The sequence below is a fragment of the Mchenga conophoros genome, linkage group LG15, assembly GCF_057382185.1.
Source record: "Mchenga conophoros isolate Kocher_MC1m ecotype Shallow Benthic linkage group LG15, M_conophoros_male_GT1.1, whole genome shotgun sequence".
Taxonomy (NCBI): Eukaryota; Metazoa; Chordata; class Actinopteri; order Cichliformes; family Cichlidae; genus Mchenga; species Mchenga conophoros.
In genome coordinates this window covers 22805157-22831814 of record NC_140540.1, presented here as the reverse complement: position 1 = coordinate 22831814, position 26658 = coordinate 22805157, and the positions used below count along the sequence as shown (strand labels likewise).

The window sequence follows — 26658 nt, the reverse complement described above, 5'->3', positions numbered from 1 at the left end:
AATCAAAGTTTGCACACCACACCAGTTCATTCTTTGAATGATTCATAGAATCATTAAGAAACAAACAAAAGAAAGAAAGAAAAACCTAAAAGAAAACAAACAACGATAAAAATACACTGGAAACAGTCAGGTAAAGCGACTGGACTGGACTGAAGATGAGTGACAAAGCAGTCAATATGCAAAGAAACACTTTAAAAGTCCTTCAGAAAGCCTGGAGACCAATTGCTTTAAAGACCACTTTAAAATTACAAGAAGGTTGGGATCCTTGGATACAAAATATGAAGATGTGATCATTCTTTCACAGCTTGCATGCAAACTGATTCTTGTGTTGGATTAGTGCTGTGTCCTAAGTCTTTTTGACCATCACAGTTCTCTGAAACTCCATGTTTTTCACAGAGTTTGTGTTATATAGGTAAGTGAACATCTGCAGTCCACAGCTGAATGCCATGCTGTAGTCAATTAATCAAACAATTGAAAAGTTGGGGATGTGATTGGGGGACATTTTCTGAGAGTAACTAAATATGCAAAATTCCACCTGCTAGCCTTTTTTGTCTTAGAAGAATTATTAACAGAAAGACAAAACTATGATAAATAATAATAAAAGGCGTTTCGTTCTTTTATTTGGAAATATATTTAGATTCATGCCTCTGCTTTTTCAACATCAAACAGCATTTGAGACATATGAGACCTTAAGACTGTTGTAGTTTATTTCTTAAAAATAAACAATTAAATTTGAGAACATAAACCTACAGTCTCTAGTTCCCTTTACAATGATGGAAAGAAAGTTGGTGCACTCGCTGCACAGTTTAAAACCAAGACATCAGCACTTATCTGTAGAAACTGGGCAGAAAAAAAGGGCAACTCTAACAAAATCTGAATATTCAAGGACACACGGTTGAGGGACTTTAGTGCACATTTCAAAGATAAGATGATTCAAGGACAGCAACTATTCTCGAGGGGTCCAATATGAGCGAATAAGAGTCACTGCTAGAAGAAGAAGAAGTAGGAAAAAAAATATCTCAAAGCATTTAATGTTCACAGCAGCCAGAGAGAACAGGTTCATGAACTCATCACAAACTTATCATCAAGGGCCACCTCATAAGTCAGAAACCCAAAGGGGTTTCTCTCTGTCATCAAAACACAACCCAAAGGTGCCTCAGAGACGTTTGTTTCTGAGTGTAGATGGAAGAAAGTGGTTGTGTACCTCCACGGAGATCGGCAGAGGCTGCCACATAAGCAAACGTATCCATGTTGATGATGTCGATGACTGGGCTAACCACTCGAGACGGGTCCTGGAGACACAAAAAGAACCACACACATTTATGCTTAATTAGGGCTTCAGATTAATTTTTTAAAAAGTGTAATGCAAGGGAAATAAAACAAGCTACCAAGGAAGAAAAAGAGAAAGAAGTGAATGTGTTTCTGCTTTCATCACCAAATTCTGTTCGAATAAATGAGGCGCTCAGTCCAGTGTGTTCATCTGTGTGTGAAACAGACTGTAAACTCCAAGGTCATTATACTGCACTTCTCCGAAAGGGAATTTCAGTCATTCAGCAACAATCATGCAGACAGCAAATGTAGCAAGGTGAGATTGACCACTACCTCTGTTGACTTTAATTCAGTGCTACTTTATTCCCTTCTCTGTCATTAATGTCAGACCACTGAGCCACATGAAATGAAGAGATACAGAAAATGCTTTTAGGTGACAACACAATTTATTAAGAAGCAGCAGAGAAAATGAGTAACACATCAATAGGTTACTGGAGGTAAACTGTGTAGGCTGTGTAGAATTCAATATTTTAGTTTGCGAAGTTCAATACGGGCTCTGGTATTTCATTTCATTTGTGTTAGGGCTATATTGGAATTGACGAATAAAGAAAGGTCTGACACCTAGCTATCCTGATGGAAAGCTTTGTCTTCGTCTTACTACAACAGCAAAGCTGGCTGCATAATTTTTTGTCAAGTGATGTTTGAGCACAGTGCATATTTAGAGCATGACATTGACTGTGCTATATAAAAGACTGATATTACTAATACATGTTTTTAATTATTGGCTTGCAAATCTTTTTTTTTTTTCTGTTTATTTTGGTGGATGCGACCATATTGGAGTAGAGACACAGACAAAGATACTTTTTGATTAGAGATGGGGAGAGCTAATTTACTACCTGGCTAGAGTTCAGCATGCCCCTTGTGTTCATACCTACTAGTCTTTTAAATCAACCAAATCCTTAACTTTAAGGTAAGTAATATAAAACTCCTCCTTCACAGGGCTGTCAGAAGGAAGAAAATAACCAGAGAGATCAAAACCAGAGAGATTTTGGTTGTAAGACAATGTATTTCTGCTCTAAAGCTGACCCTTTGTGTTTAAGCCAACCCCAAGTGGTTATTTAAGAAACTGAATCTTGGCTTCATTTGCTTGACTTTTCAGCCACTGTAATTTGTATTTCTTGTGCTCTGCACGCCACTTTATTACAGTGATTTTCTGGTTTATGGCACTTTTGAGACTTTTCTGAAGTAACAACCAAGCAGCTGCCCACTCAACTCTACAGTTTGGTTCATGTGGTTCAGAGAATAAGATCCTCAGTGTAGCGCAACAATAATTTTTAAAAAACATTTGGAAAGCACATCCTCCATCAATGAACTATTTTCCACTTTTAAACAAAGTGGTCTGGAAATGCACCAAACCTTTTTTTCCTCTATTTTTCTGGTGTTTCTTGTAATTCACCTCTACCAACTTTCATGAAATCCAGCTGGCAGTTTTCTACTAAGCTTGCTGATAGACCTCGACTCATGTCCCAGTGGAGCCACTAATCCTATAGATAGATTTCATTTCTGTGTTGGAAATGAGCAAATTTATAAGCTTAAATCATGCAGACAGGATGCGGGGAAAGAGGTTAGCGTGTAAAGCATTTCTAACTTTTTAAGTGAACATTTAAAGCCATTAAAAATGTAATGCTTGATATTTGTGACTGGTTGATGAGACTGTAAAAAATGGGATAATATCAAGCACCAACAAAAATTCCCGTATCCCTCAACCCTGTGTAATCGTCCATAAGGCCATAAGATACTCATGGATTTAGTTTAGTTATTGCCTCCTTAACCCTTAAACAGAGTCCTAAATCCTTTTAAAGTGAAAACTGGCAAAAATGGCTGCACTTGATTTTCCTCATATTTTTTCCTTGATGGTGCCATTTGCTCTTTACAAGGATAAAAGGTACAAAATCTCACTTGCACACACCCACACACACTGGCGCTGCCAGACTTGCACTCCCTTTTAAATCATGAAGTGTCCCTCTATTAGTTTGGTCAAACGGCTGGATGCATCTTCAGCCAGTGATATTACAGAGCAGGTGGAGCGGTTCTGGACCATTAGCTGCAGGGTCAGTGCAAGGGGACGCAAGCTGCATCCTTCTACAGCTTCAGCCACATTACAAAGCACTCTGTCTGCTTTAATAGCTGTTAGGGTAATGACACTGTGCAGCACTCAGGGTGAAGCATCACGACATTACTGTCGTAACCGGATAACTGTTATTTTCAAATCACTCTGGAGCATTTTCTTAATTTTAGCCATTTCTTTTTTTTTTCCCTTCACCTGAATAGAAATGAGAATATTTGATGAGTAAGTTGAGAGGAATCTGACCCCAAAGCAATCTGCTTCTTTTATGGTTTTGGACTCTTGTTTTTAAAGTGCAACTTTCAAACATTTATTGAATTTTACAAATGAATAAATGTATAAATGAATTATAAATGATTTTATAAATGAATATTGAATTTTAATAAATGACCTGTTTTACATAGTCGTCCTTGAGTATTTTATGCAAGCATGCAAGGAAGTTGTGTCGAGGCAGACGTTTGACTATTGACAAAATTATCATCTAAATTGTCCCTTCAGAAAACCCATTATTCCAAAACAACAAGCACTCTAGGCTTTAATGCAATTCTTTATATATTTTTAATCACTAATACCATCTTTCAAATCATTTTTTAAATCCAACAGTGCATGCAGGGAGTGCTAGTGTTAATTTTGTTCATTGCTCTTCATGTAAACAATTATTCTGTTTTCTTTTCCTTCATTTAGGAGTGAGGTTTATAGGTGATGTTCACTGAGCGTCCATAGTGCCTAAATAGCCCTGTCACTGTCCTATTTCATTTCCAGTCATTTCTTAGGAAATGACTGGAAATACTAATGAAACCATCAACATATTCACTACATGTTTGGCCGTTCATTGTGATTATCGCTTTTGTTTTGCAGCTCTCTTTGATTGCATATGCACATATAGCAACAAATGAGCAATGTTGCTAAACACAACCAGGATCCTTTTATGTTGACATGCTCTGAAAATATTACTGTTAACTGGTGAACAATTACAATAAATTGTTGCCTTGGTGCTGAAAGACAAAAGCAAAAGCGGTAATGTGATAGACATGGGGCTGAGTAAATACTCTCTAGATTCAATCAGTGGTAAAAAGCTGGGAAATTTCTATTTATTCAAATGAGAAGATGCATATTTGCATGTATTATTTCTCAATTACTTCCCTGACAATGGAATTACAATAAATCATTTATTTGACACAAAATGATTTGTTAGCATCAAACAGTAAAGTATTCAAAAAAAGGCTTTTTTGGCAAAACAGAAAAAGCTTGACAACAACTAAAAGAGAACAAAATCAAAATATATGATAAAATTGATCAGATGTGAAATACAGAAAAGCAGATAACCTGAAATTTGGACAAGACTTTAGCTCTCTATATCAATAAGACAGACAATTATTTTGCGGGGAATGTGATTTTACGGTAGCCTGGAGTTTTGACTACGCGTGTGTGTTAATCGGATCAATACCTCATACATTTAAATCTAAATATACGACTATAGAGTGACTACATAGACAGTGACAGATCACTTTTGTGCTTGAACACACACAGGCGCACACACACAAACACACACACGAATAAACCACGAGTATAAATATGGATGGTGATGGTACAGCAGCAGAAACAGATCAGACTCTCTGGTGGATTTATTGATCGCTTCTCTGCAGATTGAGATCAAAGGTCTTTAATAGCAGGCAAACAACTGTTGACTTGATGAATTGGAGAAGTTCAAGACAGGTGTTAAAATTAAAATGAACTGGAGAAGAGAGTATGCGAGGCACATGGACAGGGAAGGAGATGAGAAAGGCCATGTAACGTCGTAAAGCAAATCAAAGGAAGGTGATGGTATGTGTAAAGCCAGGGTAGGATAGAAAAGGATGCAAGAGGAAGTGGATAGGGAGATTTCAAGAGAGCAGAGAAACGAGAGAGGAAAAGAGATGGGGATAGAAAAGAAAAGTGGACGTTTCAAGAGGCCAGAAAGAAGCTGAGAGGAGGCCAGAGAAAGGAGGGGGAAAATTACGAGGAGATGTAAAGAGAAAAGGAAGAAAAGCAAAGGTGTGAGAGTAATGGCAGTAGCACAGGGAGGAAGACATGAGGTGGGGAAAGTAGAACAGAGTGCGATAACCAAAATTGTTGGATAAGAGGTGAAAACAGGAGAGGAGATGAAAATGGAAAAGAAAAGGTGCAATGGTACCGAAGAGTAAGTAAAAGTAAAGGAGACGAGAGACGGAAAAAGGGAAGAAAGGAAGAGAGATGTGACAGGACAAAAGGGAGCGGAGAAGAGGTGGTGAGAGGAGGCAAAACAAGGTGATGAGAGATTGGATGGGGAAGACAAGAAGAGCAGACACAAGCAGAGGACAGCAGACGGGAGAGTAAGAGGGGTGAAGAAGAGAGTACCGCACTTATTTCTTAATGAGAGGCAATCAGACCGGCATCTATTTTCTTTAATGGCACGATTTCACTTCGACCACTGGAGTCATCACGCAGAGGCTTTTCGTTGAGTAGTAAAGCATGCCATATTTGCAGATTGGCCTTGGTCATTATGCCTCGTGACTCACATATATTTGTGTGTATATATAGACACATCTGGAACATGAGAGGGTTGTAATTTGATAGAGAAGCTTTCAGACTCACATATACTTTGTTGCATTAGGGTTTATAAATGAACATGCAGTTACACCTCTTTGATCCTTTGCAGGAGGGGTGGCAGCCAGTCTTTGTTGACCTCACAGTGGCTGTCCAGGAAGGTCAGCACTTTGGCTCTTGCAGCGTCCGTCCCCCGCACTCTGGACCTGATGAGACCTTAAGCAGACAAATAGAAAGACAGTTTAATCTCATTCCTGTTCATGCAAAACCTTCAAAATATTAACCACATCTATTTAAAATTATAACTTTTATTACACAAGACCTAATTAACAATTGTTATTCACACTGCACTTTTAAATATCACTGACAAACTTAGGCCAGCAGTTTAAATGTTGTGGCTGATGGATATATAATAAAGGACAATGCAATTGCACCAACATGTTTTTTTAAAATAAATAAATAAATACAAAATGAACTGAATAGAGAAGACATTTAATAGAAGGGTCTTTTGAAAAATGCATATAATCCAGATCTATAATTATTTTTGCACTGAAAACCATTTCACTGAATCACCCACTGATAAGCACATTAAGACAATGTGTCCCTGTGCATAAACAGAACCAACAGGTTTGATTTTAATTTGTCATTCATGCTTTAGCTTTTAAAATAAGGTTTGGAAAACACTGTATCTTTTCTGTAATAAAGCTTTAACCATACAAGGTACCCGGTACAGGGTGGGTGGGGGTAAAATAAATGTATAAAACTGTCATAGAGATACAGATTTATTACATGAAAGTGGTGCTGTACAAGATTTTCAACATAATTTTGAGTTGTACTTAAAGTAACTATATTCAATATGTTTAATGCCACTTTTAGATTTACTATTGCATCATTAATATTATTAAAGCATCTCCTTAATATTGAAATTGTTGATTATATGAAGTAATTACATATTGCTGGTAGCTTTACATAAAGTGATGCAGTTACTCCATAAAAAAAAAAACTAAAAATGTTGTGGAGTGGAACAACATTTGCATTGATTAACAAAAAAATCCAAAACTTTTGGGAAAAAAAAAAAAAAAAAACAAAGGAAAAAGATAACTATTGATAAAAATACAACTAAATAAACAAAACAATTACGGTGTTTGTGAAATTGTGAAATATGATTCATAACGCTGAAAAAACGACTACAGTATGATACAATCATCAGTTCAACATGGTGTTGTTGTGCCAACTCAAAAGACTTTTGGTTAATTTCAGTCTTCTGTAAACAACAGATCTAAATTTGTAAACAACGTAACAACATTTAATCATCCAATCACAATTAAGAAACAGCCATAATTACAGCGAGCACAAATGGTACTGATAGTGTCGATTTACTGCACCTTTCTCAGTCCCATTTACAGTCTCATACACACTTTAACATTGAAATGTTGTGTACAGTGTTCACTTGGATACCGTCGATATTGAACTTAAAGCCCTCCCAGCTTTTCTTTGCTAAATTGAAATCCGTTGCCGTCTGAAATTGATTCTTTTCAGGGCGGCAGATCGGATAAGACAGTATATACTCAAGTTTCATGCTCACAAGCTGTGACTATCAGTTAAACACACACATCCTCCATCCGCTCGCTATAAATATACACGAAGACTTTCATCGAAAAGGCCCCACAGCAGCAGAAGAACAAGACAAAGAATATTTCAGGCACTGGTGAGAATGGAACCCGTAACCTTGGATGTATTAGTGCCTTGCTCCATTTATTGACACCACATTTCTTGCTTTCACTTTCTTTCACTTGCTCTCGCAGTCAGTCAGCAGAGGGGAAAATCAATGCAGTGCTCTTAGAGGGCCTGTCAGACATGGACACAACCTTTTAACAGGCGCATCACTCTCTGCATTTGTGTGTCTGTATGTGTGTGTGTTGGAGAACAGGTTTGCGTATCCATTTTTAAACAAGTGGGAGAGAAAAGCAAAGAAGGGAGTGGAGCAAAAGGCCAAATGTGTGCGTCAGTTAACTGCAGTTGTGTTTTAGTAAGACAAAGACAGACACACACAGAGTGTGTGTGTTTGTGTGTAAATGAGCCTGTTAAGGAGGTCTCCCTGACGGGGTCCAGTGTTCCCCTCTATTTGGACTAAATGGTCTAATCGATACTCCCTGACACGGAGACGTAATGTGTGTGTGAGTGCGTGCACTGTTGAATATGTGTGCGGTACATGCCCACAGAGGAGTCTGCATTGTTGTATGTGTGTTATCGTGATAGTGCTGGGGCCCATTGTGAATGTGTGTGTGTGTGTGTGTGTCGGTGACATTGTACAAAGGGCCGTGAAGTTTCACGCGGCGCCGTTAGGCCGAGGCTCAGCCAATTAAAAATCCCATTTCATCCTCAATAAGGCTTTATTTTCTGGATGGATGGACACACACACACACACACACACACGTACCCAGACACATAAACTGGACTCACATACAAGCAGGGACACACACACACACCCACACACACACACACATATCTGCACTGACAGAAGTGGACGCCCATTTACTTAGATACACACACACACACACACACACACACACACACACACACACACACACACACATCTGCACTGACAGAAGTGGACGCCCATTTACTTAGATACACACACACACACACACACACACACACACACATCTGCACTGACAGAAGTGGACGCCCGTTTACTTAGATACACACACACACTCACACACACACACAGTGCATGGTGGGCTGACTTTGTACAGAGGAGAGTGTTAATCTACACCGATAACTCTTAACTGTCTCCACCTATCAGATGTGGGTCTGTGTTTGTGTAGACACCTTTTATTTGAAGCCAGTGTAGTGAGGACATTTTGGCCAGGCTTTGAAACTTTAAAGGGCTGTTTGAAGGTTAACATCTTAACAGATTAATATCAGATAAGAAAATGCATAATGTCTTTGTTAATGTGTCTTCACTATTGTACAAATGGACATTGTTGTGTGCTATTGGACTTCTACGCTTGAGTGGATCCATTAGAGTTGTAAGAAGTGAGAGCATTTTGTCTGGCAATTGATCCAAAGAGTGCATTATGCTTGAAAAGAACTAGTTAGTACAAAGTGCTGTCTGTCCAGTTTAGCTGTTATGAATGGCCACACTTGATGGCATCATGAAAAGCCCCATGTCATTAAAAAGGATAATCATATGCTCTTCACAAAGAATTCACTATGTTGTATTTGGTTGTAGACATGAAAAGCGTGAGTGATGGCACTTTTAGAGAGAAGTTCAAACCCTGCTCTCCCTTTTCTGTGCTGCATGAATGGCTTACATTGGTGTAGTTGTTGGTGTGTCAGTTTCAGAATACTACCAAAATTGCTGGCGAGATACCTTCCAAAATGTGAAGCTGGAAAGGTGTCAATATTGTTGATCACGATAGCAACTGTGACTCAAGGGGTCATCCACCAGCAGTTTTCATATTAAAGTATCCTTAGACAAAATTTCAGAAACTGCCCCGTGTGTCATTTGTGTATGAATGTATGTGTAGAGTTGGTGTATGAAAGTACAACGTGTTCTTATTCAGGACATCAAACACTACCTTTCTGCCAGAGCCACTGGCATCTTGCAGATACACAATAGGTGTCTGTCAGCAAGGTACTGCAGAAGTGGATCTCATTCTTAAGTCTGTCCATATGGGCACTTTGAAAGAGATCCTGAGGTTCCAGTTAAATACACTGTATTAAAGCCAGACTAGTATGTCAGCCCTGCTGATACTGATATACTTACTGATATATCAGTATCAGGATTTATAACCGTGAATAAAAAATGCAAAAAGTAAAAAAGAAATCGGAGAAACAGCCTTATAGGTGTTGATACTGCATAGTTTGTCCACAAGAGGGCAATTTGCAACTTCCCTCTTGGCAACATGGGATATAACAAATGCAATAGCCAGCTGATCTGATGTACATATACGATATAAACATATACACATTTGTTTAAAACCACCAAATGATGAAAGTGTGAGCGCCAATGGTTTCCTTCAGACAAGAGTGTATTTCTAAACTTAGCCAAGAAGTTATGGTCATCTGAAATGACTAAACAGTTTTGTTTTTTTGGCAATTTTAATTTTAAACCTAACTAAATAAGATTCTACCTCTTAAATGTAACCACATTTGGTTATCTAAAAGGCTGCTGCTTTGCAACGATCACTAGCTGTGGTTGCCTCCAGTGAACATGTCAACCCAGTGTGGTTAAAAGGAAACACATCTAGACTAAATCCTGGTGAAGGAATTGTCTGTCTGCATATGTACCTGAACTAGCATGGTCTGTCCTACCTTGGCAGTGTAGCGGCAGACATTAGGCTGCAATAACAGCTGCAGATTGGGCTGCAGCCATGCCACAGGTACAGGTTGGAGCATCTCATCTTAATAACTTCATCCTCTATCAACAATAGTCTGATTACAAATGGCACTTTCATGCAGCACCTCAGACACACAGTCCAGCATTCAGCATGTTTACAGCCCGGCTTCAGTCAACATTACTGCCAGGTGGCAATGATGACAATGTCACACGCCCACTGTTTTGTTTTGTTTTTTCTATTCTGAGACCACTGGCTTGAGAGTGCAGTAAACTGAACCAATTATCAAGCATGTAAGTGAGTTAATTTGTGTTTAGTAAACGAATGATCAATTGTACCACTAATGAAAACCAACTGAAAAGGAAAATTACTTAGAATATCTTTGGGTTTTGCCAAATATAAAGCTCCAAACTGTGGTCTCCTGGTTGGCAAACTTGAAACAAACTTGATCGCTACCCATCCTATTTCCATTTGTGGGATTTGTTGCATCTTAAAAGAGAGCCCTTGTGTTTCAGCATACAATATTTCAATGGCAGGTGCATCAAGGGGCCAGTGCCAATGGACTGTATATATATATATATGCAAGACCAACAGTATTTGGCATTCTAGGATAAAGATGCACTGAAATTGCTTTGAGCTGTCCAAATTACCAGAGCAAAAAGACTCCATATAAAGGAAATCAATTTACAATTTATCAAGCTAGGTGGGAAAATTAGAGTTCACGTCTGGAACGTCTCCAGACTGGAACATGTATTAGGTAATGTCCGACGGGAAAGATTCTTAAAATTCAAATCTAGTTAGGCACCATGGCAAAATGCTAGATGGAAAAAAAAAAGATTTAGATTGTAATGCACACACATAAATCGGGTCTTTTCACACATTTCACAGTGTGTTTTTGAAGCTAGCAAGGATATTCATACAGTTGGGGGGTTAGCTTTTGAGGGCAAGTACTAAAGCGCTTCATTGTTTAGATATAGTTTTTTCTAAAACAACTTGATGTTTGGATTAATGGTACATGCCAACACTGTGTTCTCACAAACGTGCACGTACAACCACCTGTGTTTGTGTGAGTGTGTCAGAGAAGACATACAGTATCAGGCTGGTGTGTTTTTTATGGCCATTAAAAAGACAATCAAGTCAGAAAGCCTGAAGCCATAAACTATTAACTAGCTGAACTGATGAACCCTGCCGATGTCTATGTGTGGGTGTGCGTGTGTGTGTCATTGTGTGATCAGCATGACTGTGCTATAATGAAATCCTTCAGTGACAGCATGTAGGACAAGTGTTCCTGTTGTTATAGAGAGAGACAGAGAGGTGAGTGAGAAAGAAAGAGGGAAACTATAAAATGCAAGCAACAGAACAGCCAAGCGAGATAAATTTAAAATATGAGGTGAAATAAAGCATCCAGCAAGAGGAAGAAAGAAGGGAGAAAGAAGAACACAGAGAGAGGTATTAGTGAAGTGGAAAGGGGACTCGTATTTTCAGACGTTTTAGTGCAGTAACCGGAGTTCAAACGGCGCTGCTCTCACCGAGGCAACAACAAGCATGTCAGAAGTGGTTTCTGAGTGTTTTTTCCTTAATTTGTTCCTGTAAAAAATGCTGCCATTTGATCTTCAGAAGCAATGAGATGTCTGAAAATGTTTCTATCACTTTTCAGAGGAACTGCACTGAAAGTAAGCTGTAGCAAAGACTTGATCAGAATACTCCACAGATGATGCTCCACTAGAGGGATTTGTCTTCTGCTGTAAAGGTCCAACATCAGTGGGCACCATTTAGAAATATTATTACTGTAAAATGGCTTTAAATATCTTTTTTTAAACCCCTAATATCACTGTCAAACAATAACAATGGGGAAAAGGAGCCATGTACCATCGAGAGCCAGAAATTACTTTTTGTTTTTCACACTAACTCTACGGATGAACTTTGTGTTAGTCTGTGATCTCTATTTAATTGCACCATGTTGTTATTTTACACTATATTTGAACTCCCCTTCATCTTTTGCAAAGTGCTTGCTATGATCCAATTAGTGTTATTATACTGTATATAAAATGGTGGCTGTAATTACTAACACCCAATAAGTTGTACATCTTTGTAACAGTGTATCACTACAGAGAAATTTCTGGCTGCCCTCTAATCTACCTTTACCATCATTTTATTATTACAGCTTTGGTTCTGACTGAGAAACAATTCATCCTTTTCTTTGGCTATTAGTCAGATAACATCACAAACTAGTATTCATTTAAAACTGCATCAAACATTTACATCATAGGAGGAGCAACTAATACAAGCCAATCTGTGACTTTAGGACATCTGAATCCTGACTGACGTTGGTCATGACACACATTATTTTCATATTTCTTTCATTATGAGTTTGTGTCCATGAATCATTGCATTTAAATCACTTTATTAGGCACAGCTGTTTATCTGCTTGTTAACATGGATGTTTAATCAGTCAGTTACATGTTAGCAACTCAATGCATTTAGGCAAGTAGACATTGTAAAGACAGCCTGTAGGCGTAGGCAACCTCTTAGGACATATTGGGCCTCTAAGTACCAACTGAGGATTGTTTAATTGTTGCAACACAGCCCAGCAGAGTATTGTTGCTGACTGTGTCGATCCCTTTATGACCTTAGTGTACCCATCTGCAAATGGCTTCTTCCAGCTGGATAACGTGCCATGTCACAAAGCTCAAATCATCTCAAACTAGTTTATTAAACATGACAGGAAGATGACTGTACTCAAATGGCCTCCACAGTCACCAGATTTCAATCCAATAGAGCACTTTTGGGATGTGGTGGAAGGGGAGATTTGCATAATTGACGTGAAGCCACCTAATCTGCAGCAACTGTGTGATGCCATCATGGCAGTATGGACTAGCCTTTTTCTGGCCACCTTGTTCAATCTGTGCCATGAAGAATTAGCATCACTATTCTACTTCTAAAAATAATGAGCATCGGCTAAACTGTAAACAGTCAATTCATTCAAGGTCACACGGGTGGAATTAAATATCTGTACTGTTCTGAATTATTTAAAATTATTCTCTATGGAATGGAGTAACACTTAAAACAAAGCTCTAAATTATTCTGACCTTTCTAACCTTTTAATGACATTCTTTCCACTTTTGGAGATGGTCTGTCCAAATTAAATCAAAATGATTTGCATCATTAGAATATGTTTATATCTCAGCCTGGTTGTCTATTGTCTTATGTAGTCTGGAAGATGAGTGGATGATGGGGTGGGTGCAGTTTTCTCTGTGGTGGGGTCGGGTGGGCTGTCCCGGGCTCTGTGGGGCCGGGCGGCGCTGCTGCACTGGGCCCCGGTCCGGATGGGCCTGGGCCTCCTTTCCCTGGCGGGTCGCGGAGTATGGGGGTGCCTACTGGGGTCAGCGGGGGAGCTGGCCCCAGGGAGGGGTCACTTGCCCCTCCCTTCCTTCCCTCCCCATCTCCAGCTGCCTCCCTCTTCCTGCTCCACCACAACCACCCACACATGCAGGGCCTTGAAGTAGGGTCACCAGGGTGCAGAGGAGGCTACCCCCCCCCCCCCCCCTCTGTTCCCTTCTGGCTGCCTCTGCCTCAATTTTATCCCACAACTTAGACATTCACATTATTCACACTCTCATTACACATACATATAGGATCTTGGGGGTGGGCACGATACACGGAATCCAAATTACCATCAGGGTGTACACCTCACCCCTGGCGTCGTTGCCCACCTCTCAATTTTAAATACACGTAGACATTGAGGGCTATCAGGAGGGGCTATGCGCTTACCTGCTGCTCTCTGGCAGGTAGCTCCATGCCCTCCTGGGTTTTAAATGCACCTTAGAACACACATGCATCAACACTACAATGAGCGGGTGGAGGGAGGTTTGGAGTCTTCTCCCACCCCCGTTCTCTGCGGCCTGCTGGAGCGGGGGTCCTAGGAGGAGGAGTTGGCCGTCCGACTGGGGTCTGGAATGTGGGGCCTCCCTGCTGCTGCGGAGTCGGGGCGGTCTGCTTCTCCCCACCGCAGGGAAAAGGGTAACACCACCTGGGTCTGGGTGCAGTTCCCCCCTCCAGGGGCAAGGGTACCTAGACCCGGTTCGTAGAGTACGCTTGGGGAGTGTGATTGTGTGTACAGCGTCTCTTTATGTCTGTCTCCACGTTGGTTGAGTGTGGAGTAAGTGCATATGAGAGCATGAGGGTAGGAATGGATGTTTGTATCTGTGTGTGCCTGTATGTCTGTGTCTATATGTCAGGTTGGGTATCAGACGCCACCTCTCTGGGGACATCTCAGGCCCTCCAAGGTTTGGAGGCCTATCTCCCCCCACCACTTCCCCTGCCGGTGGCGGACTCCCTCAGACATCGGTGCGTTGGTGGTTCTTTGTGTCTGGCGATGGGCATCCAGGTACACACCGGCTCACTCCTTGGCGGCCGCTTATCGGGGCCTGGAGCCTGGGGCTCGCTCGGGCCACTTCGGAGGTGGGGTGCCCCCGGCCTCTCGGCCTGGGGCTCGGTCACTCAGGCACAGCTGGCTGCCGGCGGAGCTCAGGGGTGCGTCACTGCAACTCCCCCTGGCTTCTGCTCCGCGGCTGTTGAGTGAGCCCTCATTTGGGACTCTCCTCAGCTCTTTTTGGGACAGTGGCGCGGCTGTCCCTCTGTTGGTCTTCCTTGGTCTCTTGTGTTCTGGGGGCCTCTGGATGTCTGGAGTTTTGATCTCCTCCATACCTGCTTCATGCCCTGGTGGACGGGGCAGTAGCTTCCCACACCCTCTAGCAGATCATTACATGAAGGAACCTTTTAAATACAAGCACGTCCATGCTCACAGGTGTACACACGGGTGATCACACACGCAAACTACACCCTTTTTGGCTCCTACCTCAAAGCACACTGTGCGCTGTCGATCTTACAATAATGTTTAATATTTAGTATTTACTGTCATATTCCCATATATCATTGTGATGTTGTTTATTGTATTGCTCTCGTTTTCTTCTGCTTGTTTTCTTTTTTCTTTCTCAACAGGTGATCCAGGTGATCGATATATGTATTTTTTTTTCTTGCCCATTCTGTTGGTTTTTGTTTTTTGCCCTTCTCTCCCGTCCCTCTTCTCAGCTGATTTTCTTTCCCTCTTTCTTTCTCCCCTTCTTTTCCCCAGTCAAGTCTGTCCCGTATTCAGCAAGTGAAAATAAAATAAACAATAAAAGGTGAATCAAATGGACCATTACGGCAAGGCTGGGATGGTCAATTTGGTAAAGTAAATCCGTTGGGCATCTTTCTTTGCCTTTAGACAATAATTCTGATGGCAAAAGAGCCAAACGGGACAGGCAAAAAAAAAAAAAAAAAAAAAGGAGATTTGCTGTGTTGTGGCATTAACGTCATTTCAGATTAATGCTGACAGCATTAGTGGGAACACAATGAATATGACTGCACATTTACGCCGACATCATCCTAGTGCAAAGACAAGTGGAAGCAGACAAAAACAACAAGCACGCATGCTACAAACTTTACCCGAGTCATTTAGTCAGCCGTTAGCACATGATTCTCCTCATGGGGACCTGATATGTTTAATATGCTGCTGAGAGTGTACCCCAGAAGAAGTGTATAGTATAGCTTTTATTTTGGAAAGAGCCATTTCTCTGTAATAAACTCTCTTTTCCAAAGATGAGTGATTTCTCGATCAGATAGATTTATTATTTTCTCCCCTTGTTGTTTCAGCAACATTAAATTTAAAAACTGTACGTTGGAGTTAAAATATATATTTATAATTTTAATAAATGACAAATTAAAAAAGCATGAACATTTTCTTGTATCGAAAAAATATTGAACCGTGACACCAAAGTATTGAACCGAACCGAACCGAACCGTGAATTTTGTGTATCGTTGCACCCCTACTGTCTGCCTCAGTATGTGTCTGTACTTGGGTCTATTTTGTGAATTTGCTTCTAACAGTGGGGTGTAGTAGTTAAAGTGCAACATTCAGTGGCAAAAAGTTAAACGATTAAAAGACCTGAATAAACCACAGCATGCCACCTCCACTATTGTTTTAGTTAAATAAAATGTTCTTTCAGCCCGAAGTATTTAATCCATTTCAATTCCTTAAAAATCATGCACATACCAAACATTTTCAGTCAGCTACAGTGGAAGATTATATATGTCTTAAACCTTTTTCTGGCCATTAACCATTTCTTTATTCACAGTATACTCCTGACCCCGCCATATTGTCAAGCTGTCATGTTAATTTATGTATTCCATTCATTCGTATTCTATATTTAAGAGCATGGAGGCAGCTCCAAATGGATTATATGGAAAAATGATAAGCATAGCCATGACACATGACTGTGTTAACCATTAAAATGAGGAACACCATCCATATTTAGTGTGACTGAGGCTTTAACTTCAAACTGGTTGTCATCTGTGATTAGGTTATTTATAAATTTTCTTTTTTTTTTTTTTTAAATTTCAGCATATAAGCTTGCTTTTGAATTAATGTATGTTTGGTTTGAGATTGTGGAAGACATTTTCTTTTCTGTGACATTTTTTTTATGATAGCTTGCCACTCTGGGCTCTATTTCAGTAGCTCTCCTGTCACTTCAATTCACTTCAGGTCATTTCAGTTCTGCAGTTCAATATGTAGCCAGAGATGAATGAATCAATTTCACTTCACTCACTGTCTTTCTGTCTGTCCACCCGTCTCTGTGTGTTTATATACAGCATGGGATTGTTTAGGCAGAGAGTTTTCAGTACCACCAGTGAAATTTATATTCTTTATACACACCCTGAATAACACCTTTTTATACACATACACACACAAATCTAGCACACCGGTGACAAATGAGATGCCAAAAAACCTACAAAGAACATAAGAATGATTAAGCATGCAAATTTATACACACTAGCATGTTAAAAATGCTAATGAAATTTTTCAAACGCAACTGCTTCCATACCTTCTCGCTTGTTGTTGCGAAAGCATTTAACTTTGGGCAGTTTGGTGAGAAGCTGGCAGTCACTATCTGGGAAAGAAAAAAAAAACAGCATGAGCAGAATACGAATAAAAGAAGGAAACATTGTGTGCCGTGTAATGTATATCTTGATAATTTCTTTGAAAGTCTGCAGAGAAACCAAATAGTAGCCCACTGAAAAAAATGACGACAATTCAAAGCTTAAGGTTTGACAAGTTAGACATTTGTCTAGTTGCTGTTCAGCCGGCTGTGAGGTCTCCACTGAATTTCTGAGCTGTATTTCTTTTTTTTTTTTGTATTTTGTTCTTTTTTTTAATAAAACTGTCAAAAATACTCTGGTTGAAAGTCTCAAAATGAAAAGAAGAAAGCAGAAAAAATGAATCACTGGTGTACAATATGTGAGTCATTTAATGAAGTCAAGTTAAGTGAAATTAATATTAATGATTTTTAGAACAGGAAAATAGTGAATGTACTTACAATATCAAAAAAGGATTTCAATAGCGTTCCATTATAAATTTCAGAATAATGAGTCAAAGATTGGAAGAAAAAAAACTAGAGAAGAAAGAGAAGCCGTCACGGCTCAAAAAACTGGAAAATGTCATGACTTATGATAATATGATGAGTATGTTCTGTCTTACATTCCTAATCACAATGGTGGTGGGATCTCAAAAGATTTCTTAACAGTTAGTTTTTGTTTTTCCCTGTAAGTGTTATTGTTAAAACTTTTCTGAAATATGTTCCTGCAGTCAAATTAAAAATAAACACATTTTCTTCATATTAATATTCAAGTTATTTTCTGTGCTCTATTGTGAGTAACATATGGGTGCATGACATTTTCAGTTTTTAAAAATTATTATTAGTATTATATTTTACACAATATAACAGCTTTTTCTCAAATGGTTTTGTATGTGATGTTTTGTGTATAGCGACCCTGAATGACTTAACACCTCCATCAGAGCGCTCTGACCCAGAAACAATGCCCCATGGTTGTTCCCCTCTCCACTGAACTTCTCCCTTCAAGTGGACAAAATATATGTGACCAAGAGCATATGCACTTTGATCCAAGCAGAAAGGTTTTGACTCAGTTTGGGGATAAATTCTTATTGTTATTTTATATGGAATTTGAACTAAAACAACACAGTTTCCAAAAACCTTAAAGTTCAGACACACCCCCATAAATATTTTTTGTTTTTATATACTAATTTGGCTCTGTGGTTCTCTCTCAGCCTGAGATGCCCTGCATGATGAAAAACAAAATAACCTTTGATGGGAGGTAAATACGACAGACTATGGAGGAAGTGGAAAACATTCAGAAGTGACACAAATGAAATAACATAATAGGTTTTCTTTTTTTTTTTTCTGCAACGTGATAAATGGAGAAAGATATGTAAACTCCAGACTCTATGTTTGTTTATATGCATGTCTGTTTGTTATTTTCTTTACTGTATGTCCACAATGTCAAAATAACCTAATAAAAATCAAAGTAAAAAAAAAAAAAAAAAAAAAAAAAAAAAGAAAAACAAAATAACCATATAAACAGACACTAATGTTTGACAAAGCTCGAAAGGTTGAGAGGCATTCAAATTTTAATTGCAAGCATTGGTGTAACAGCATCTTTGCAGAGCTAGAAAAGTTTGTGTACTACTGTTCCACATGCCTTAATGCTGACTGGCTGCAAAACCCTCAAGGTATGCACAAAAGGCCAGAGAAGGTGGAGTTATGTTAATATTATTAATTGGGTGTTGGCATCAGTTTCAGTTTCAGTTTGGATTAGTCTTGGCTAATATCAGGTTAGGGAAAAAGCACAGAACTAATGGGCAGTTGTATGGTCAGTTCCTGGTGTTTTTGATCTTTTCCTTGTTTTTGCTAGGACTGCAAGTCCCTTATTTGTATTTGGTCTTTGTAAGTAATTCAGTTTACACTTTCAATATCAGTTTCAATTTAAAACTTTATCTTCTTCTATATTAGGATCCTTTGAGGCATGTACATAGGAACCGTTACATGTTTGGGGGCTTGTCCAGGATATGCACACATAACCTCTGAACCCACATACTGTACCTGCTGTGAGGAAAAATATAACCAGATATTTAACATAATTTGACTATAAAATCAGTCATATTCATATCTGAAATCATCCACAGCATTTGTTGGGGCAGGACGAAGTTAAGCTTAAAAACAATGAGGACAGGTCAGCTTGTCTCAGCGGCAGCTGATATCTCAACCTATGGATTCAAATGGCAAACCTCATTTATGGCTCACTTTAAGCTATATTAGTCTGCCCATGATCTGCAAGCCACTTTGCAACCCAACTCTATCCCAGCTCCTCATTTCAAGCTTTTTCAACATACTGACTGTTGGCATATACAGTGGGGCAAAAAAGTATTTAGTCAGCCACCGATTGTGCAAGTCCCCCCACCTAAAATGATGACAGAGGTCAGTAATTTGCACCAGAGGTACACTTCAACTGTGAGAGACAGAATGTGAAAAAAAAAAATCCATGAATCCACATGGTAGGATTTGTAAAGAATTTATTCGTAAATCAGGGTGGAAAATAAGTATTTGGTCAATAACAAAAATACAACTCAATACTTTGTAACATAACCTTTGTTGGCAATAACAGAGGTTTACTATAGGTCTATACCAGGTTTGCACACACAGTAGCTGGTATTTTGGCCCATTCCTCCATGCAGATCTTCTCGAGAGCAGTGATGTTTTGGGGCTGTCGCCGAGCAACACGGACTTTCAACTCCCGCCACAGATTTTCTATGGGGTTGAGGTCTGGAGACTGGCTAGGCCACTCCAGGACTTTCAAATGCTTCTTACGGAGCCACTCCTTTGTTGCCCGGGCGGTGTGTTTTGGATCATTGTCATGTTGGAAGACCCAGCCTCGTTTCATCTTCAAAGTTCTCACTGATGGAAGGAGGTTTTGGCTCAAAATCTCACGATACATGGCCCCATTCATTCTGTCCTTAACACGGATCAGTCGTCCTGTCCCCTTGGCAGAAAAACAGCCCCATAGCATGATGTTTCCACCCCCATGCTTCACAGTAGGTATGGTGTTCTTGGGATGCAACTCAGTATTCTTCTTCCTCCAAACACGACGAGTTGAGTTTATACCAAAAAGTTCTACTTTGGTTTCATCTGACCACATGACATTCTCCCAATCCTCTGCTGTATCATCCATGTGCTCTCTGGCAAACTTCAGACGGGCCTGGACATGCACTGGCTTCAGCAGCGGAACACGTCTGGCACTGCGGGATTTGATTCCCTGCCGTTGTAGTGTGTTACTGATGGTGACCTTTGTTACTTTGGTCCCAGCTCTCTGCAGGTCATTCCCCAGGTCCCCCCGTGTGGTTCTGGGATCTTTGCTCACCGTTCTCATGATCATTTTGACCCCACGGGATGAGATCTTGCGTGGAGCCCCAGATCGAGGGAGATTATCAGTGGTCTTGTATGTCTTCCATTTTCTGATGATTGCTCCCACAGTTGATTTTTTCACACCAAGCTGCTTGCCTATTGTAGATTCACTCTTCCCAGTCTGGTGCAGGTCTACAATACTTTTCCTGGTGTCCTTTGAAAGCTCTTTGGTCTTGGCCATGGCGGAGTTTGGAGTCTGACTGTTTGAGGCTGTGGACAGGTGTCTTTTATACAGATGATGAGTTCAAACAGGTGCCATTCATACAGGTAACGAGTGGGGGACAGAACAGCTTCTTACAGAAGACATTACAGGTCTGTGAGAGCCAGAGATTTTCCTTGTTTGAGGTGACCAAATACTTATTTTCCACCCTGATTTACGAATAAATTCTTTACAAATCCTACCATGTGAATTCATGGATTTTGTTTTTCACATTCTGTCTCTCACAGTTGAAGTGTACCTCTGGTGCAAATTACTGACCTCTGTCATCATTTTAAGTAGGGGAACTTGCACAATCGGTGGCTGACTAAATACTTTTTTGCCCCACTGTAAATACTCTTCCCGTTACACTATTGTTGTAATTAAGTCCTGTTTGTGGACATTTTACGTCTTTGTACCTACCTGCTTAAGACGACTATTATACTGTATATTAACATCAGCAAAAGTAGAACATATAGACAGTCATTACCTCCTATGCAGATTAGATCCAGCTACAGCTATGCTTGCTTAATTATAAAATCTTCTTGGTCATTGTCCTCAGGGGCTGTGTCCACCACAGCATACATCTCATGGACTGCCCTCTCAGCTGTTTGCAATGATAGAAACATATTTTTGATAATATGCTAAGAAAAAAAAAAAAAAAAAAAGCAGGTCATCTTTTTTCTTTCCAGATTTTTCAGTTGAAAAATGTTCAACTTCTCATAAACAATTATGGCCAATGCTGTCATTTTTTAACCAGACTTCCATTTTCAGTGGCAAAAGGGTGAGTCAAATACTTCAGTGAACCAAGATCACGTCCTATTCGCACTAGTGCTGAACAATGGGGACTTTTTACTGCTTGTATGAAAAGTTTGGCTTGCAGGACGATTTAGTTTGCAGTGGGTATAGCAGGTAAACAAAAGTCATCTAGAGTCACGGTTTTTACAAGATATTACTTCCTTGGATATTCTGTATCATAGCAACAAAAGAAATACTTCATCTCCAGATTGCTCTCAAGCACTCGCAGCTGGCATTTTTTAGCTGCCAGAAGAAAAAGAAATCTCTTTGGTGCACAGTTTAAAGCAGATCGGATGAACAGTTGTCGAGATATATAGATTTATAGGACAGCTCTCTGTGGAAACATATGGCAACAATAGTTCTTGAATGAAAGAGGAGAAAGCTAAAAGTGCAAGAGGTTAGGTGGTAGTACCATAAATTATTGGATAATTATTATTATTATTTTTAAATAGAAGTGATATTATAAATGTATCAACTTTAGTACATCAAGAAGAAGATTTTTATGAGAGTTTATAATCTAGAGAACTGCCTCAACATAGGAAAGTGAACAAGACAGAAACATTAAGTTGATGTGCTTGAGGAAGGTAGTAAGAGAAAAGTTGTTTATGATAGGTCAAATATCCTAAAACAAATCACCGCAAATAAGCAAAGGCAAGGCATTAAACTTATTGACTCACACCTGTGTGGGCGGCTGGAAAAGTTGTTTTCTCTTTGGCTATGTATATCAGCATGCATATGCACTGGTGATATGGTTGTATAAGTGTATATGCAGTATTATTAACACTGATTATCTGTCGGTAGTTGATTTGCACATCCATCTGTGGTTGTTTACTGGCATGTATCTGTCTCCACTGCTGATTGCATCTATTCACTGTTGCCTCACCTACACCAATCATGTCTTTATAGTCTAAATCTGCTGTTATTTAACCTTCATCACTCAGGTTTTCACTTCTGTCGCTCTCAGATTGGTGAGTTAGAAAAATGTTTTAACAATTGCATGTTGAAAAAACATTGGAAAATCACGAGTTATTAATGAGACACAAAGCCTGTTCTACAAAGGTTGTACGGGTTTGGGGTTCATGTTTTAACTTCCATGTTTAAAACAACCTTTTTGTTTCTATTTGCTGTTTGGTTTGTAATTGACCAGTCAAACAGGCTAAAGTCCCCCAGTGCAGTGTGATGAATCAGAAAACACAGTTTTAAGTAAATTATAGCACAAATTATCAAAAAGCATGTTAAAGTGGGCATACAGTGTCCTCGGTGTCATGGTTGGTCTGTCACTTGTCATTCAGTCAGTCTTTTGAGACTTGTCATTCTCAAAACATACAATGGGTGATAGCTAAAGCCATCTTTTATTTACAGTGTTTCCTAACATTGCAAACAAATGCACACATTGCATGTTGAGCGTTTGAATATAGATGTTCTGTAGACTTCTTTCTTAAATGTTTTAAAAATACTGTGAAATATTTTGTATCTGCCCATGTTCATTATGAAATGTAATAATGTAGAGACAACATGAAAATTGGTTTAGCTTCTGGATTGCTTTGATTAATGATAATGGAATTAAGAAAATATAAGAAGACTATAAGAAACCTTCAATTAATCTAGCTGCTGCTCAAGGCATGTTAGCATTATATTACATCCTGCTGCTCAAGGCATGCATTGAGATTTAGCTACGGGTTACTAAACTTGCAACAAAGATGCATAACATGTCCTGTGATGCATATAGCCTAAATAAAAAAAAATTAAAATGAAAAACCAAAAATATCACAGGGCTTTTTAAAGAGACTCTTAGCTGTCAGTAAATGGTTAGAAAGTCGTTAATATAATTGAATTCCTAAGAACATCTGAAATTACGATGCTTTGGGGAAATGGCTCTTGGATTTCAGAAAGTTCACAGAATTTTACTATCATCCTATCTTTAAGATGCTTTTGGGAAAACTGGCTGGAATTGCAATTTGACAAGTTGATCTTCAAAACACTCAGCTGCCACATATCGTTAAGTGAAAAATCTCCCTGCGCTGATTTGGATCTTATTCAAATTTAAGAGGGACGCTGAAGCACTCACTGTGGTTATTTTCTCTGCTACGTGCTCATTAAGCCTGAAGAGGGAAAAAAACACCTAAACACAAGTTTTTTGTTGGTGCCTCTATCGTTTTCTTAAAAAATTCTTTAATTGTGACTTAAAATTATAGTGAGGAGCATAACTACACTTGAAGCAGTTGAGCAGCCTTTAAGAATAAACTGTGTGTCGGTGAAACTGGAGAAAGTTGCAGGAACAAATCAAATCTTGTCAGGCAGCTTTAGCTTCTCCTGAAGCTGCTGTTTCCAATGTAAACCATGTAGTGTTCAGTTGCCTGTATATTTGTGCTTTCCTTATCACTGCTTTACTCCCTGACCACAAAAACCAAAGTGCAGACACTTTTTCTGATCATATCAAAGTCTGCTGGCCAGAATTTATTTCCTAGCAGGAGTGGACAGAAAACTGAAAACTACAAATGACTGCACCTCTTAACATACTATCTTACTAGGTCTGCAGTAACATTTTGAAGCTATTTATATTTGACTTCCATTATATTCTGCTCTTGGACATACTGTAGTTTTTATTCCACTATGCTTCTATTTAAAACAAATCATATGATCCTGGAATATTAAACCATTTTACTACCCCTAGTAGTTATAATTAACTCCACTATGACCAGCTAAAGCATTAAACTGTGGCTGCATATTCATTTGACACCAATAATGATCCAGTGATTGATATATTACTTTGAATAACCCTTTTGCTTAATGAGCAATTTAATTTTTAATCTTTAGGGGAACAGTAGCAAAAATAGGTCCCTACATAAATACTCTGATCATCTCACTTTTAATTACGCAAATCAAACTGATTTATAGGACCAGAGACCATTTAGATATTGTATTAAACATTGGAAATCACATAGACGTACACATTTCTACACTGGGTGCGTTGGTCCATGACCAATTCTGGACATCTATACAACATCCGACTTGGTCCACAATTTGGACGTCCAACCATGACCCAACCCAACCTATGATGTTCAACATTTCAGACTGGATCATTTTTTGGGACGTCATGTGAACGCCTATGACAGGTGCAGGGAGCTTACATGGTTAAGTAATGTAAGATTTTTTTTATTTACAAATATCAACATTGTTGTTATCAACATGACACGTGAATACAGATTGTTTATAAACAAACACAATTTCTCACGTGTTAGCTTATTGATTTTTTTTTTATTTGACATTTTTTAACTGGTTTATTTATTTTAATTAATCAACTTTTTTTTGTAACCAGGCAAAAACTGTTGAAATCAATGTTAAAATGTAAAATAATAATAGTATTTAGAAAAATGTTGGAATTCCTTTTAAAAGGAGTACACTGTGTTTAATAAGTTTAAAAAACCACTTGCATTATAAATGGTTTGTTTTTATTTTAGTGAGGCTGGTCTTATTTTGAAGAGGAACTTCTAAAGGACATCTCTGCGACATCACTTTGTGAGTATATAGGCAATATAAAGGATTCAAATCATGGTTTTTGATAAACAAATTTTCCATAGACTCACTTCTTTCTGTGTGATTAACCATGTTTTTAATTTATAGGATGCCAATTAATGGACATCATGCATTTTGTCCACACTTTAAAAATGCCACCTTAAATTACTTCATAAATTAAATCAACAAACAGGGCTTTGAGAGTAGAGTTTTAAGCTTAAGCCATCGACCCTTCTGGCCATCACCAGTAGGCGGTAGGTGAAGTGTCTTGCCCAAGAACACAACGACCGAGACTGTCCGAGCCGGGGCTCAAACCGGCAACCTTCCGATTGCAAGGCGAACTCCCAACTCTTGAGCCACGATCGTCCCAAACTCAGACACTCACTACATTTTATTTTAAGGATTATCAAATTACAGTTACTAAAAAACCCTCAATACTATCATTTCTTGGTAATCAAATACATAAAACATCATATGACACTATATATTTTGTTGATTAATTTCCATTTGGTACTCTAGCATGTATTTGGGGCAGCAGCAGGACTCATATGCATTAATTAAAAATAAAAATTAGTTTTCAATATCACACATAGATACACGGGTGCAGGGGGGCAATATCAATACAGTGGGGCAAAAAAGTATTTAGTCAGCCACCGATTGTGCAAGTTCCCCCACTTAAAATGATGACAGAGGTCAGTAATTTGCACCAGAGGTACACTTCAACTGTGAGAGACAGAATGTGAAAAAAAAATCCATGAATTCACATGGTAGGATTTGTAAAGAATTTATTCGTAAATTAGGGTGGAAAATAAGTATTTGGTCACCTCAAACAAGGAAAATCTCTGGCTCTCACAGACCTGTAACGTCTTCTGTAAGAAGCTTTTCTGTCCCCCACTCGTTACCTGTATGAATGGCACCTGTTTGAACTCATCATCTGTATAAAAGACACCTGTCCACAGCCTCAAACAGTCAGACTCCAAACTCCGCCATGGCCAAGACCAAAGAGCTTTCAAAGGACACCAGGAAAAGTATTGTAGACCTGCACCAGACTGGGAAGAGTGAATCTACAATAGGCAAGCAGCTTGGTGTGAAAAAATCAACTGTGGGAGCAATCATCAGAAAATGGAAGACATACAAGACCACTGATAATCTCCCTCGATCTGGGGCTCCACGCAAGATCTCATCCCGTGGGGTCAAAATGATCATGAGAACGGTGAGCAAAGATCCCAGAACCACACGGGGGGACCTGGTGAATGACCTGCAGAGAGCTGGGACCAAAGTAACAAAGGTCACCATCAGTAACACACTACAACTACAATCTGTATAAAAGACACCTGTCCGCAGCCTCAAACAGTCAGTTTTTTTTTTTTTTTTTTGGCTCCTCCCCTTTGTGAGTGTGGACGCTTCATCTCTTTGCTCTTGAATGCTTTGCTTCTTATATTGATTTTTATTGATTTTTATGCTGATTTTTTCCCTTTTTTCCGTGTGAGC

General features: G+C 39.1%; 1 protein-coding gene across 1 annotated transcript in view; it reads right to left on the bottom strand.

Moving 5' to 3' along the window:
- The window catches only part of galnt14 (UDP-N-acetyl-alpha-D-galactosamine:polypeptide N-acetylgalactosaminyltransferase 14 (GalNAc-T14)), a 233650-nt gene that overhangs the window by 58309 nt on the left and 148683 nt on the right, over positions 1 to 26658 (bottom strand). The window contains exons 5-7 of the mRNA XM_085248120.1: positions 17226 to 17291; positions 6054 to 6175; positions 1205 to 1292 (exon numbers count right to left, since the gene is read on the bottom strand). Of these exons, the coding sequence (XP_085104246.1) occupies positions 1205 to 1292; positions 6054 to 6175; positions 17226 to 17291 (276 nt within the window). The remainder of the gene's footprint in view (positions 1 to 1204; positions 1293 to 6053; positions 6176 to 17225; positions 17292 to 26658) is intronic.